Consider the following 16,844-nt stretch of genomic DNA (forward strand, 5'->3'; position numbering starts at 1 on the left):
TGCGGTACACGGGCCTCGCACTGTTGTGGCCTCTCCCGTTGCAGAGCACAGGCTCCGGACTCGCAGGCTCAGCGGCCATGGCTCATGGGCCCAGCCGCTCCGCGGCATGTGGGATCTTCCCAGACCGGAGCACGAACCCGTGTCCCCTGCATCGGCAGGCGGACTCTCAACCACTGCGCCACAAGGGAAGCCCGGAAATACTATTTTTTAAAAGTAGTATTGGGAATTCCCTGGCGGTCCAGTGGTAAGGACTCCGAGCTTTCACTACTGAGGGCACGGGTTCAATCCCTGGTCAGGGAACTAAGATCCCGCAAGCTGTGCAGTGCGGCCAAAAATAAAATAAAATAAAATTGTATTTATGTATTTTGAGCACAAAGTTTGGTGAATGAAGCATACTGAATAAGGGTAGATAAAGTAGCATTAACTAGTGATGCACAGACATAACCACAACAGTGGTCACAAAATTCTGGAGCTATCAGTACCCAACAACAAAAAAATTACTATACAAGAGTTTATTAAATACTTGCTAGACACATGAAAAACAAAACAATTTGTCAGGGACCACAAGATCTTATAAAGCCTGACGGCCAACCAAGTCAGCCTGCTCTTGAACCTGTGCTGGAAGGCGTTCATCACATGCGGGTACTGGGTCTCCTCTGTCCTCTCACACCAGGCAACAAACCCGTGAGGACAGACAGGGGAGGATGATAGACAGACTAGAAGGAACCATGGAGGAATTCTTTTATAATCTCAGAGTGGGAAAGGCCTTTCTAAATATGGCATAAACCCTGAAGACAGAGAGAAAAAAAAATTAATAAATTTAGCCACATTAAAAAAAATACTTCTATGTGGCAAAAGACACCATGAGAAACAGCAAAAGAAAACGTACAAACTGGGGGAGAATTAGCAACTTATATCACAAAGGGTTAATTTCCCTACTATACAAGATGACTAATCAATAAGTGATTACTACTAATCAATAAGAAAAAGACTCAGAGTACAATTGGAGAACAAGCAAAGGATGTGAACACTTTCCAGAAAGAAACTGCAAATTGCTCTTAAACATAAGAGAGATACTCAACCTCACTCATAATAAGGTAAATGCAAATCAGAACTACAAGAAGATACCATTTTTCTACCATCACACTGCAAAGATCAAAAAATTTGATAACCGCCTTCTGTGGATGAGGCTAAGGGAAAGAGAAAGCAGAGATCAGAGGAAATGTTATAGAAGAGGTGACATTTAAGCTGTGCCCTGTAGGACAGATAATTAAAATCCAATTTAGCAACTCACTGGCACTTAAAAAAAGAAGGACTAATAAAGGGAAAGATGGACAGATTTGACTACAGAGTATAAACTAAAATATACACACACAAAATGTAAAAGCAAACAAACTGGGATATTTGCAGCAACTGTAATAGCCTGAGTTTGAATGCTGTACATATAATAGTCTTCATTAAATTCAATAAGAAAAGCATTAGACTACCACTCAAAAAATAAACAAGAGACATAAGAAAGCAATTCCTAAAATAGGACATACAACTAGTTATCGGCCACATGGAAAAATGTTCAACCTTAGGTATAACCAATGAATGCAATATGATTCCAGTTTTTCAGTGATAAATCATTAATAAATTGGGTAGATGTTTTATTTCCGTCCATTGATAAGAGTGTGGTGAGATTGGCCCTCTAATTATAACTGTCTAGTGGGTGTGTAAATTGATGCACTCATTTTTGGAAATAAATATCAAGTCTTTAAAAGCTCACATCCTTTATCTGGGAAATTTCACATCCTAGACTCTATCCTACAGAAATAGCCTGAAATATAGGGGAAAAGTGCCAAGCACAAAGACGCTTGTAGAATTATATGACAATAATGACAAATTAGAAACAGTCTAAATGCCCCCAAATTAAACATGATTCAGTAAATTATGCTATGTTCATATGCTAGAATATTATGCTGCTATTAAAAAGTTTACATGTTAAAATGTTTGCAGGAAGTTTTAACAGGACGGTTAAATGCTTGTAGGATAATGTTAAGTAAGGGAATAAACAGTTCAAATGTGTATGTAGAATGATCTCAAGAATCTTTTTTTAAAACATTGCCGTGCATGGAAAAAGGATCAGAAGGAGCTAGACTACAACATTAAGGATGGTTCTTTCTCCTTATTTTGCATTTTAAAAAACCTTCCCTTCAATTATAACTTGTTACTTTTGCACTAAGAAGGTTTAAAAATATTTTGCCCGTGTGTTTGTACCTCGAGTGAGAACTAAAGACCTCTGTTCCCTTAGGAAAGGTCCTGGGCCCACAGCTCTGAGGTCCCCCCAGTAAAAGTGCTGTCTCTTTTGTGTTTTCAGCTCTCTTTTGCTGCCACCACGCCTGTTCTAGCAGATAAGAAAAAATACCCCTACTTCTTTCGGACGGTCCCATCAGATAATGCAGTGAATCCAGCCATCCTGAAGTTGCTGAAGCACTACCAGTGGAAGCGAGTGGGCACACTGACCCAGGACGTGCAGCGCTTCTCCGAGGTATGCTCTGCCGAGAGGCACTGACACAGGGCCTTTAAGCTGTTGAGGAATTCGATTGTGCGCGGGACAGGTGAAGGCCTCCAACCTGCGCAGCTCAGGAGTGGAACCTTCTTTTCCGTTGTGCCTTTTGGCTAAATCGCGTGGTCTGTTCCCTCACTGCCACTGTAGTGTGTTGTCCTTGCTGCTGACCTATGGTGGCCGTCTAAAATCACGAGGTGCCGCCAAGAGCCTTTCTCCTGTGCGGAGGGTTTGGGGAGGAGCTGGCTTGGAATGAAGTTTCCAAAGTCACTGTGGATTGGGTGGTTTTTCTGGTTTTGTTTGTTTGTTTTAATGACTTACACGTATACATCAATACTTGGTGTTCTGGGGTTTATTGTTGCAACAATAACAGCAACAAAAAAGCCAAATTATATATAGTAAAAAAAAGAAAAGTGCTGCTTTACCCAATCCCTCTAAATCCACTTTCTCTTCCAAGTGAAGTCCTGCTTTCCGTGTAGTGTTCATCTTCCCAGACCTTTTTCAATATATTTAAACCCAAATGTCCTCGTACTAGATAGTTTGCATTTTTCACTTTACAACAGATCTTAGAGATCTTGATTGACTTCGTTCTTAATGGGCCACGGTGTTGTGTCCCATGGATAGATGGTAATTTATTGAATGTTTACAGCTTTTTGATATCACAGCCAACACCTTCCCACCTAGGTGTGCATCTTCATAATGGATTTCTAGAAGTGGAATTATTGGGTCCTTTAAAATGTTGAGACAAACTGACCTCCAGAAAGGCTGTTCCAATTTCTAGTCCCTCCAACGACATTTGAAAATTCCCATTTCCACATATCTTTACTATTAGCAAATCTTTAAGAAGTTTTCTCCACTCACCTGAGTGCAGAATGGTTTCTTGTTTTTCTTCCTAGTCTCTTTATAGTTCTTACTTTCCTATCTTCTCCCTTGTGTGCTCTTGATACATGGAGCCTCCCAACAAGGTAAGACATTCCAGGTGTGCTTAGCAGCCCAAGAGAAAAAAAACAACTGTGAGCCGATTTGGGGGGAAATGTATGAGGAGGGTGTCCAGGCAGACCTCAGTGAGAGGAGTCAGGGAGAACACGCCCCTTCTGCCAGTGTGGGGCGGGGGATGGGCGGGGAGAGCAAAGCAGGGCTGGGAATCACAGACCTGGTTTCCACTCCAGCTCTGCACTTAACTTTCTGAAGCTCTGCCCCGTTTCTCCTTTGGGAAGGAGAGGCCACTCCATGCTTTGGCTGTGCTACCTTGGAGAAGTCACCTCACTTCTCTGAGCTGTGGTTTCCTCCCCTATAAGATGGGGACAATAACCCTTCCCATGCCTATTCCTGCAGAGTTGTTGCCAAAATCAGATGAGTCATGAATTTTAAAGAGCTTTGTAAACTATAAAATTTATGCACAGAGAGGGATGTTTTCAGAGGCACTTGAAAAGCAGATGTGTTTGGCCCCACCATCTGCGGTCATCCAAACAAGGCCGGCTTTTCCCTGACAAGATGGTCCTGATCTTCCCACCTCTGTTTCCCAGTCCCTAGGGAGAGGCACAAGGGGAACTTCACCTCCAGTGGGAGTGACTCACTGCCAAACACTGAAGAGGCTTTTGCTGGAAGCCTGCCCTTTATACAGCAGCCACAAATGTTCTGAAATGAGTGTGAAACAGTTCAACGGGGAGGGGAGGGTGGGGAGGGCCAGTCCTCTGGTCCCATTAACATGAGACTCTGCTGAGATTTGGAGGGACCTGCTTTTTTTCCTGGGGAGTCTTTGTCTGACAGAGCCTGAGGAGCCCTTAGAGACAGCTCCCCCAACCTCCTCATTGTATAGAAGGGGAGACTGAGGCCCAGGGAGGAGAAGGAACAAAGTTCGGGGTTTCAAGGCACCTCCGAAGCCATGAAAGATTGTTGGCAGAGAAGTTAGGACTGAATCCTGGAGTCTGGATGCCTGGTCCAGACCTCCCATTGCCCCTTCTTTCCACCTATAACTTCCTGCAGTCATATGGGAACTACCTGTGTGTAGCCTTGGAGGTTTGAAAAACCCCAAATCTTTGGTGTAAAGAGGATAAATGATCAGCCCCAATTTGGTTGAGTGCTTTATAGATTTCCAAACACTCTCACAGCTGGTTGCCCTGTAGGGAGGGGTTATGGTTCCCATTTTACAGATGAGGAAACTGAGGTCAAGGAGGGTGGGTGCCTTCTTGCCCCAGGGCAGTTGCTGGTAAAGAGCCCAGCCCAGGCTGGAAGACTGACAGACTATTGGTCAGTGTTTTCTCCATTACTTTGTCCTCCCTGGGGTCAGGTGTTGGCAGTTTGGTACCACATCTCTGTCCCTGCACAGCTATGTTAGAGCCCTCAGCTGGGTTTCAGGGCATCTCAGCGGGAAACCTCTTTTCTAAGGACAGGATGTTGCTTGGTGGTATTGCTGGCAAGAACCCCTCTCAATTTAAATCTCTCAGCCCAGCTGACTCCTCTCTGTGCCCAAGGGCTTTGGCATCCCTCTCCCAATGTCTGGGCTGCATCGCTGGAGTGCAGGCCCTGGAAGCTCGCCAGGGGCTAACAGCTTTTTGTGAGTGCAGAGGAAACTGGATTCCTTTTTTGAAACTGGTCGATCAGCAGCATCAAGCACTTCTGTTCTGGACTGGTGCACTGGAAGCAATGTCAAATGAAAGCAATCCTGAAGTTGGAGGGGACAGGGGAGAGTGAGAGGCCAGGGTGCTGTGGCATCCACATGGGCAGTGCAGGCACAGGATGGAGGCAAGGATGAGGTAGAGATGAAGGCAGTTAGTAGGGGTGCCTGGGAGGACCAGCAGAGACAGCAAGAGGGCTATTTGAGCTTTTTCTCCCAGCTCTAGGTTCTGTGCTCTACTAAACCATCTTCACTGAGTTATTCTTTGGGTTCCTAATTCCATGATGCAACTAACCAGCTAAGTACTGTTGGACAAATCACTCAGTCTCTCTAGGCCTAAGTTTCCCCTTCTGTAAGATAAGGGAGTTGGGTCAGTTGACTTCTAAGATCTCTCCTAGCTCAAGGAGTCTGTGGTGAGGGTTGAGGGAGATCTGGTCATTGACCCTGATCCTGCCACTCCCAGAGGTGTGACCATGAGAACTACTGAGCTTCTTTGTACCTCAGTTTCTTCCTCTTAAAAACGAGGATAATAATGGTTAACCCTAAGGGTGGTTGTGAGGATTAGATATGTTCAGAAAGTTAAAGTGCTAAGAGGAGTGCCTGACTCATAATAAGCACCATGCAAGGAGTGGCTGTTGTTTTTATTGTCATCTAGAGTCTGGTTCCTTAACCCATGGCTGACTGCCATTCAGGAGCCCGGCTGTGTGGCGGGGGGTGGTGCCTGCCACGAGCACGGCTCCCCTTTCCTCCCCTCCTTCCAAGCCGGCTCAGAGACTCCCTGCCCAGTCACTGGTCCTCAGTGATCTCTGAGGGCGCTTCTGGGGCTGACTTTTCCACACCAGAGTCTCCCTCAAGAGTTGGGGCCCACCGAAGCCTTTGATCTATACAAGACCAAAAGGGCACCATCTGCAGAGCTTCCTCTTCAAAGCGCCTGCCCCTTCGGCCCTCTGCAGCTCTTTGAAGCCTTCTCTGCTTGCCAGGTTGCCATCTGCCCACCAAAGGGGTTTCTGGCCACCTCCTCTCAAGTTGCCACTTATACAGCTTGGGGGACATGCCCAAAGATGAGGGCAGGGGACCCTGTGCTTGCTTCTAATCAAGGAGTCAAACTTAGTAGAATCGTCAGCCCTTCCCTGCTGCTCTGAGCAGGGATGAGCTCCTTGGGGTGGCCGCAGAGACCCTTCACATCCCCTGAGGCCTCCTTCTCTGGCACTTCCCCCTTTGGTGCAGCCTCTTCTCCGTGCTGGCTCCTCTCTGTGAGCGTCCTCCCCCACACCTGGCTCCGCCTTCCTCCCCAGGCTGGGACAGGTGTGCCGCCTTTGTGCTTCTCTCCCCTCGGGCTTCACTCTGTACCAGCTCCTTGCACAGGGCAGAGAAATACCCCATCTGCTTCCTCATCGGTCACCTGCTGCCACTGGACTGGAAGGCCCCAGTGGACAAGAGCCTTTCTGTCCCCTCACCCTGCATGCTGCCTGGCGCGTGTGGGTTCACTAAGGATTTCAGTAAATCAATCTCTATCCATTCGGCCAGATTCTTAGGGGTGAATACAGTGATTTCCTTTCTGTGGCCCATAGTCTGACTGCAGCTAGGATGGTAAGATGGGGATGAGAGGGGTGCAGAGAAGTCTCAGTCCCTGTCATGAGTCGCTGGGGCCATGGGGAAGAAGGGGGGCACTGGCAAAGTTGGGAAGTCACATTCCCACAGAACTCAGCTCAGGTCATTCTGTCATCTATTAACTGAGTCTTGTTTTGGATGTGACATTGTTTGTTGTTGGAGGATTCTTCTAGAAATCTCAGTGGAAAGTTCTGGGCTGGCCACTGGAACCAGCAGTGATTGGGTCCTGCCGTGTGGTTCTTCTGGGTGGCGTCAGTGTTGGGCATTGGAAATGAGTGCACTGTAGTTTGTGTCTGAGTTATGTTTTTTGCTCCCTGGGATGTTCATTCTGAGTTGTTGTCACTTCAGAATCCTCTCTTACCAGGATCGGGTAATCCCATCCTCTAAAGCAGTTCCTGCAGGATGGTCCTGGACCAGCAGCATCAGCAATATCAACACCTGGGAACTTGTTCGCAGCAAATTTGAGGGCTCCACTCCAGGCCCCCTGAATCAGACCCTCTGGGGTTTGAGAATCCCTGTATTGGAGGAATGGGAAGCCTTCACCTGAGACCACTGTGCTCCTAGGCCCACTTTATCAGAGAAAAGGGCCAGGCACACTGAGCCACCTCTGACCTCTGTCCTTGGCTTTCCTCTAGGCTGCAGGATCACCTGGGCCACCCACATACCTGCAGATCTTCTATCATTAGGAAGCAGGAGGGGACTCCTGACAGATCAGATTCTAATCCTGATGGTCCTAGTGCCTCACCCTGTGCCCCAGCTTCTATTTGAAAAGCTTGCTGATGCTTTTAGGTGATTGGCTGTCTGCCCCCAAGCGAGAAACGTCCTCTCCTTCTTGATGCTTTTACCTCCTGCTCTGTGAGAGACCTGTGGGCCAGCCAGCAGGGACTGCTCCATATTCATCTTGCCCTCTCCCAGGTAGCTATTTGTGCAGCCTTTTTGGCACTGAGGGGAGGGCTCCATTATTTCCCAGGGTGGTATGTATAGGTGATATGATTTTGGTACAATTTTAATAGTTGTGTATTTATGTTATTATATACCAGGGGGAAAAATTACTAGCCCATCAAAACCGAACTTCATTTATGTTCTTGTTTAGAATGAAATCTTCATTTAAAAAATGAGTCTGTTTAGAGGAAAATACTAAGCTAGCAAACACATAGGTGGTACGTGTACACAGTGAAATTGCCTCTAAGAGGGTACAGGAGGGACTGAAGTGTGAGGACCACTGAGATGGATGAAGCCATTTGGCTGCCTGTTCATTTAACAGATGGGGCTGGATGAGGGGTAGGGGGTAGTACTGGCAATAGACTTTTCCTTGAAGCCCTGATCCAGTGCAGATAGTCAATGGGAAAAACTCCAGGTCAAGGTCAAGAATTGGCCCTGCAGACCTTCAGGCTTCTGAGGCCGAGATTCCATGGGACAGACTCTGAGGTTCAAGCAACACTTGTTCCTTCATGTGCATGCCCCCAGGTGGAAGTGCAGGCAACTAGCAGGTGCTCTGCCCACCCATCCCTGCAGAGTAGGAAGACCCCACCTTGGTGAGAACCACCCTCCATCAGGGCCTGCGGTTTCCAGTCCTTCTGCCATCCTGGTGGCAGCGTGTACACATTTGGGGGCACATCCAGGGTTTCTTGTCCAGGGGTGGCTACAGTGGCTGAGCTTTCTGAGGAAAAGGCAGGCTAAATGCCTTGATCTGGCTCAGAGCTCTGCCCTTGGAGAGATGGCCCACTACCCTCCACCCTCCACTCTAGAACAGGGAGAAGATGGCGGACGCATCCTCTCTAACACTCTACAGCAGGTCTTCAGAGCCAAGCACCCACCCACCTCACACACCCCAACTCTTAAAAGAAAGGAGCTGCCCTGGACCCTGCTCAGAGAGGATGGGGTGCTTGGCTGGGGTCTATGGTGCTAGCCCCGGGGCTCATGCAGGGCCTGGGTGAGTGCCACACTCACTGCTCACCAGGGCTGTGACATAAGATATATCTCCACCCAGGCTGCATGGACCCTGGAACACAGGGGTGAGTGAGGGCCCAGAAGGAGATCCTGGAGGTCTCTGGGGGGGGGGGGGCGGTCCTGGCCATCCACCTCAAAGCCCTCACCAGGGACACTTCCTGGGGCCTTCTGCACAGTCCCTGGGCCAGGTTCCCAGAGCACGAGGTGATCCCCATGAAGCAGCTGTTGCACCAGGACCGCTGGGTAGGAAAATGTAATTATGACATCATCTACTGCCATTTATGGGGCACCTACTGTGTGCAGGCGATGACATTCAGTCGCCCAGCATGGTCCGTCTCCATTTGGAAGAACAGACTCACTCAGGAAGGATTAAGTCACTTTGCCAATGCTTCGCCAAGCGGTGGCAGGTATAGGTGTGAACCCAGGTTTGTACCTCCCATTGTGGAGAGAAGGAGGCCGCGGGCCTGGGCCAGTATCCCCCATCCATCCTGCCCAGCACTCACCACAGGAGCAAGGAGGTAGGTATCTGGTCCAAGCAGCCCATGTCTCAAGCAGAGCTTCTCACAGTCCCCTGGAGGTTTTGCTGTGGAATTCTGCATTTAAGTCTTATGATCTTCCCAGATCCCAAATCTCAGAGCCCAGCACTGTCCCTCCACACCTGCTCCTACCAAGGTGTCCCAGGGGACTTTGTTTCAGCCTTGGCTGAGCTTGGCTAACGAGGCAGCACATCTTGTCATGTGTGGGTCCCCAGAGCTATTCTGGTAATTCTGGCTGCGGTTTCTCCCCAAGGCCCATCTGCCAGGCTTGGGTAATGCCAGGGCTATGTGAGCAAAGGAGTAGAGTTGGAAGGTATGTGGAACCTTCAGGAAATTGTAAGTAGTCAGGGCTGGACAGTTCGGTGTGTAGGGCGAGAAGGGGAGAATGGGTTGGGGGAAGGAATGGTGAAGGCCCCACATGCTTCCATGTTTGGACTTCATCTGTCAGCAGTAGGAAGCAGGGAGCCACAGAAGGTTTCAAATCGGCGGTGTGAGATGGTAGCAATCTTGAAGGCTAATTGGGACGAGAAGACTAGAGTCTGGGAAAACAGCCAGAAGGTTACTGCAGGAATTCAAAAGAAAAATAATAAGATTGTAGTTCATTTCTTACATTAAAAAGTTTAAGTTCTCTTTGTTATTATTTTTTGCTTCTTTGTTTTAAAATACTCATTATTGTTTTCTAACCATAATATTCATATATACTCAATGCAGAAAACTTGGAAAACACAGAAGAACAAAAGGGAAGATTAAAAATTGGAGATAACTACCCAGTGAAAGGTCAATGTTAACATCTATAGGCATATGTCTTTACAGTTTTTTCAATACATATGAGTGAACTTGCATAAATGAATACATGCTCTTACTATAGAAATAGCTCCTTTAATTTAGCAACCCAGTGGGAATGTTTTCCCCAGCCAGCAGATATTCTCCACCACCGTGACTTATAATGGCCTCTCGACTGTGGGCCTGGTGACCCCATGAACTGTCCCTGCCTTTGCCACAGCCTGATGTGTTTGGGGCTGCTTTTCTCCAGTCTTCTTTATCCCTGTGATCTGTTCCCTTCCTTTCTGTCTTCCAGTATAGTTCTGCAGATAGTCTGTCCATTGATGGTCTTCTTAATCATTTTCCAGAACTGTTAGAGATTTTTTTTTGTTTTTAATCTTTGACATTTTGAGGGATCTGGGATGGTACAGGAGGTATTCTCTGTTGCTGTTTTTTTCCAATAGCTGTTGAAAACTAAATATGGAGATAGTTGCATATTTTTCCTGATTACAAACAACAATGCAGTAAATCCATACTTGTATTTTTGTGTGAACATCTCTGATTATATTTCGAAGATAAATTCCTAGAAATAATGTGTGCACATTTTGGAACCTTTTGTACATGTTGCCAAAATGTCCTGCAGAAAGATCATACCAATTTAGAGTTTCTTAGCAGTACATGAGAGTACTCATTGCCAACACTGTATATTATTCTTTTTTGATCCTTGGCAATTGCTATTTTAATTTGCATTTCTTTGATTACTACTAAGATTGAATTTCTTTTTTACTAGGCATCGTTCTCATTTCTGTTTCTCCTTTCGTAAATTGGCTGTTCATGTTATTGGCACATGTTCCTGGTGGAGTTTTTCTTACTGATTTATAAGAGCTCTTTATAAAGTAAGGATATCCGTTCTTTGTCACAGTTATTGCAAGTATCTCCCCATGTTTCATGTGACATTCAATTTTGTTTTTTATGTTACTTGATAATATTGAAAATTTTAATATTTAATATAGTCAAGTTTAAGAAGACCATTTTTTTTTTCACTTTTATGTTTAGCTTGGCATTCTCTTCCCATCCCAAGAATTTCTGTAAATTCACCTACATTTTCTTCTAGTACTTTTATTACTTCTTTTTTTAATTTAACCAGAATTTCAGCATGTGGCCTGAGATATCATACCTTTCTTTCTTCTGTCCTCATAATCATTCAGTAATTCTTCTGGCATTTAATGAATGCATCTTTTCCTGACCCATTTAAAATGCCTATGCTAAATTTTATCTTTAGAAAATAACATACTGCTTTTTTTAATATATACTTTCCAGTTCTGTGTAATAGAAATATAATATAAGCCACAAATGTGATTTTAAATTTTCTAATAGCCACATTTTAAAAAGAAAAAAGAGATAGGGAAAATTAATTTTAATAATACATTTTATATAATGCAGTATACCCAAAACATTATCATTTCAACATCATTTCAAATGCAGAGGAACCACATGTGGCTAATGGCTGTTATATTAGACTGTTTCTGCGTTTTTAAAGTTTTATTCCATCGATCTAACTATCTATTCTGAAATTGGCATCCCAGTGTTTTGAATATTCTTTCTTTCTAATATGATTTTATGTGCAGTCCTGCCTTCTTTTTTCACCATTGTCTCTATGTTCACCCATTAATTTTTGTAAGGTTCCAGAAATGCCACTGGTGTTTTTATTTGAATTTCAGTAACTCCAGAATTAATTTAGGGGACATTTGACATCTTTATAATACTGAGTCTATCCATTCATGAACAAACATCTCTCCATTCAAACTATCTTGGGTCCTTAGTAAAGCTTTGTCATTTTCTTCATGTCGATCCTTTCCATTTTATGTTAGGTTTATTTTCAAGTATTCTACATTTATTATTACTTTTGGGAATGGGATCTGATTTCCTTGACATTTTTAAAGTGGTTATTGCTAGAATATAGGAAAGCTATTGATCAGTGTATTTACATTTTTTGACTGGCCATATTGAATTTTTATTACTTCTGGTAGTTTTTCCTCTCTTAATTCCCTCGAGTTTTCTAGATAGACAACAATACCATCTGGAGCAAGAACAAATTTGCTTTCTGTTTTCCACAGTTACACCGTCTTGATCTTCATAATTTTTCATTGAGGAGGTACTGCATAGTGGTTAGAACAGAAAAACTTCCTGGATTCCAGTTCTAACTCAGCTACGTACCAGCTAGGCGACCTTGGGCAAATCATTTAATTTTTCCATGTCCCTGATAATGGGAACGTACTCACATTACCTCAGATGTTGTGAGTATTAAAATAAATTAATACATATAAAGCACTTAGGTCTTAGAACAATGCCCAAAAGAGCACCCGATATATTAGCTATTATTACTGTTATTATTATTGCCTCATTTACTAAACATCCTAGAGTTTTATATATATATATATATATATATATATATATATATATATAAAATATAAAATTTATTTATTTTTGGCTGCTTTGGGTCTTTGTTGCTGTGCATGGGCTTTCTCTAGTTGCGGCGAGCGGGGGCTTCTCTTCATTGTGGTGCGCTGGCTGTGCACAGGCTTCTCGTTGCGGTGGCTTCTCTTGTTGTGGAGCATGGGCTCTAGGCGCGCGGGTTTCACTAGTTGTGTGGAGGCTCAGTAGTTTTGGCTCGCAGGCTCTAGAGCACAGGCTCCGTAGTTGTGGTGCATGGGCTTAGTTGCTCCGCAGCATGTGGGATCTTCCCAGACCAGGGCTCGAACCCTTGTCCACTGCATTGGCAGGCAGATTCTTAACCACTGTGCCACCAGGGAAGTCCCATAGAGTTATATTTTAAAATAGTGATAATAGTGAATATTCTTGTCATGTTCTTGCTTTAATGAGAATGCTGTTTGTAAGGTATGTTGTCTGTTAGAAGAACGGATATTCCTCATCATGTTAAGGGACGTTCTATTTTTATTTATTAGGTGTTTGAACCAGATATGCACAATGAAAAATCAGATGTCTTTTTAGAATCTATATCAAAAGTTACATGGTTTTTTCTTTGCTCTATTAGTGTGACAGTTTCCTCGTGTTCATTCTATAATGCATCATTCATTTAACACCTCTTCATTGAGTACCTAGCACACATCGGGCACTGTTTTAGGCACTGTGAACACATCGGTGAATGAAACAAAGTCCCTGCGCTCAAAGAGCTTGCATTCTAGAGGGGGAGACACATGATAAAAAAGGAAAACAATTAAGCAAATAAATGTATAATATATCAGATAATGATAAGTGCTAGGGAGAAAAGTGAAGTAGGGTTAAGGGGAGTAGGATATGCCATGGGGGGTGGGGTGAGGTCAAGGACAGCTTCAAAGATAAGGTGATATTTGAGTATATGCGTGCAGGCAGTGAGGGGCAGGTCATAGGATATCTGGTTGAACAGGGTTCCAGACAAAGAGAACAGCATGTGCACAGGTCCTGATATGGGAATGAGTCTGGTGGTGCTGGAACCACAGAAGGGAGGCTATTACGGCTGGAACAGAATGGGTGAGGGGGAAGGTGGAGCAGTTTTTTGTGGGGTTTGGGGGGATTTCTGGCCCTTACAAGACATTAGTGAGGACTTTGGCTTATACTTTGAGTCAGTTGAGAAGCTACTGGGGAGTATTTTGGGTTTTGTTTTTATTGAGAAGCAATTCACATAACATAAAATCAACCATTTTATCCATTTTATATTTTACAAGTAAATAGTTTTGGTATGTACACAATGATGTGCAACCATAACTACTATCTAATTCCAGGACATTTTCATCCCTCCAAAAAGAAATCTTATTTCCATTACAGTCACTCATTTCCCCCTCCCTCCAGCCCCTGACAACCACAGATCTACTTTTTATATTATGGATTTGCCTATAATAGACTTTTCCTATAAATGGCACCATAGGGATGGGAGGTAGGGGAAATGGGTGAAAGTGGTCAAAAGGTATAAACTTCCAGTTATAAAATAAATGAGTTCTGGGGATGTAATATACAGCATGGTGGCTGTAGTTAACAATACTGTTTTGTATATTTGAAAGTTACTAAGGAGAGTAGATCTTAAAAGTTCTCATCACAAGAAAAAAAAATTAACTGTGTGACATGATGGATATTAACTAAACTTACTGTGGTAATCATCTTGCAATATATACATATATCAAATTATTATATTGTATACCTTAAATTTATACCATGTGATATGTCAATTATATCTCAAAACTAGGAAAAAAGGACCATAAAATATGTGGTATTTGTGTCTGGCATATTTGTATATCTTCTTTGGAGAAATGCCTATTCAAATCCTTTGTCCAGTTTTTAATTGGGTTATTTGTCTTTTAGCTATTCAGTGTTGAGTTCTTTGTATATTATGGATACTAGACCTTTATCAGATATATGGTTTGCAAATATTTTCTCCCATTCTGTAGGTTGTCTTTGTACTTTCTTAATGGTGTCTTTGCACAAAAGCCTTTAATTTGGTGAAGTCCATTTTATCGGTTTGGTTTTTTTGGTTGTTGTTGTTTGTGCTTTTGGTGTTGTATTTAAGAAATCATTGTCTAATCCAAGGTCGTGAAGACTTAAACCTGTGTTTCCTCATAAGAGCTTTATAGTTTAAGCTCTTACATTTAGGTCTTTTTGCATTTTCAGTTGATTTTTGTATGCGGTGTGAGGTAAGTGTCTTTTGTATGAAAAGCTATCCAGTTGTCCTAGCACAGTTTGTTGAAAAGACTGTTATTTCTCCATTAAATGGTCTTGGCATCCTTGTTGAAAATCAATTGGCCATAATGGTGTGGATTTATTTCTGGACTACCTGAGAGCTTTTTTAAAAGAAGGGTATGATCTGACTTACATTTTAAAAGGATTACCCTAGCTGCTGAGTGGAAGGTGGTAACTTGGACTAGGTAATGAAAACAAGCTGGATTCTGGATATTTGTTTACAGTAGAGCTGACAAAGTAGAGTGCAATGTGAAAAAGAATGAGTCATCAAGGATGGGGCCAAAGTTTTTGATCTGAGCAACTGGAAGGAATAAGTTACTACTTATTAACTTGAGAAAGGAGCAACTTTTAGAGAAGGAAATCAACAGTTTAGATATGCTTATTGGCTATCCAGATGGAGAGGTTGACTAGGCAGTTGGATAAATGGATCTGGAATTCACATTTACATTAAACCATATGAGCATTCCTAAAATAGACCTTTCTTTGTTATGCTGCATTATTCTTTAATCAGTTTAATTATCTAGTTTTTTTCTGTAAACACATGTGCTAATAGTTATATTTTACTCTGATTATACCATCTTCAGTCAGGTTTAGTTGTCAGAGTTATTCTAGTTTTACAATATGAATCAGAAAGCTGTCCGTCTTTTTAGGCACTCTGGAACAGTTTATAGAATATACAGATGAGCTGCTCTTTGAATATCAAACAATGAGTCTATGAAACCATCCAGGATTTTGCGTCCCCCATCCCACCCTTGATACAAGTTATCTTTTTGGCTTCTTCCCTGCTTCTTGATCACTTTAGATTTATATTTCTTATGGGGATTTTAGAACTTGTGTTTTCCAGAGAATAGTAAACTTGCTTAAGATTTGCAAATTTATTAGTATATATTTCAGTACAATTTAAAAAATATTTTTGTCTTTTGTTATATGCTCTCTCATTACAGATGTTTCCCCACTTTTTTCCTTGATGAAGCCAGCTAGTTTGCTTCTTTACTGATGCAACTGGTATCAACATCTTAAATTCAGTATGCAAAAAAATGGTCATATTTGCTATTTTTTCAAATTAAATTAAACCTGGATTAAACACTCCACCTGCCGAATTTACTGGGCTCAGGATCTCTCTCTCGAAGCGTCACCCTCTTCCAAAATAGCCAACAACCTCTCACCCAGCTGGGGGAGCCTGCATTCTGCAGCCTCTTAGGGATGCTGTTGACACTGGTTACCTCCACTGATCGAGGTCCCTAGACACACTTCCAGGCATCCTCAAGCTCCTCACTAAGTTCCTTTTGGAGCCACTCCCAGGATGCAGGAACATTTTGTCCGAAGTGATTTGGTCATTTTCCTCCCATGGATCCAGAACCTCTGTTGGCTTTTTCTTCTCTGATATCCATATCCCCCAAGAATCAAAGAGGGTTTCTTTTAGAAACCTACCCCTAAATGGTCCTATTCCATTTTGCTGCTCATACGCTTTAAAGCAGACACCTTTGTTGCTTCTGGGGGTCCACTTGCTTCCCCTTTAAAGATTATCCCCCTCCCAGAGATAAACAAGTTTTCCAGACATTTCCTTTACTGAAGAACATATAGCAAAATCACAAGTTAAATTTTATGTGAAACATCCCATTATCTTTTTTTTTAAACCCAAAGAACCAGCACTTGGGTTTTTATTGGCTTTGCTTCTATTTGCCTACTTTCTAATTTATTTTCTTCTGCTTTTATCTTTATTAATACCACCCTTCTTCATTTATGTTTGTTTTGCCATTCTTTTTCTAACTACTTGATTTGCATATATATTTTTTTACTCTTTTTTAGTTGCTATCAAATGTATTTAAGCCAATAAATTTGCCTTTGATTACAGCTTTAGCCAAATCCTATACTTTCAGCTAAATAATATAGCATCCTCATTATAATATGACTATTCTATAATTGCATTTTCAGTTTAAAATGTTAGGCATCTACTTCTCTAAGTACCAATATAAAATTGCAATATCTATTAGCTACAGAAATTAGCACGTTTATTTACTGTCCATCCCTCACTGCCTCTAATTTTGAATTGTTATAATTTGAGTTTTTATTTGACTTTATTCTTTTT

At 42.8% G+C, this 16,844-nt stretch overlaps 1 protein-coding gene across 1 annotated transcript in view; it reads left to right on the forward strand.

The window, feature by feature from the left end:
- The window catches only part of GABBR2 (gamma-aminobutyric acid type B receptor subunit 2), a 370,296-nt gene that overhangs the window by 144,232 nt on the left and 209,220 nt on the right, over positions 1–16,844 (forward strand). Inside the window, exon 3 of the mRNA XM_024126525.3 lies at positions 2,360–2,530. Coding sequence (XP_023982293.1) covers positions 2,360–2,530 — 171 coding nt within the window. The remainder of the gene's footprint in view (positions 1–2,359; positions 2,531–16,844) is intronic.

This window comes from Physeter macrocephalus, chromosome 9 (genome assembly GCF_002837175.3).
Source record: "Physeter macrocephalus isolate SW-GA chromosome 9, ASM283717v5, whole genome shotgun sequence".
In the NCBI taxonomy this organism is placed as follows: domain Eukaryota; kingdom Metazoa; phylum Chordata; class Mammalia; order Artiodactyla; family Physeteridae; genus Physeter; species Physeter macrocephalus.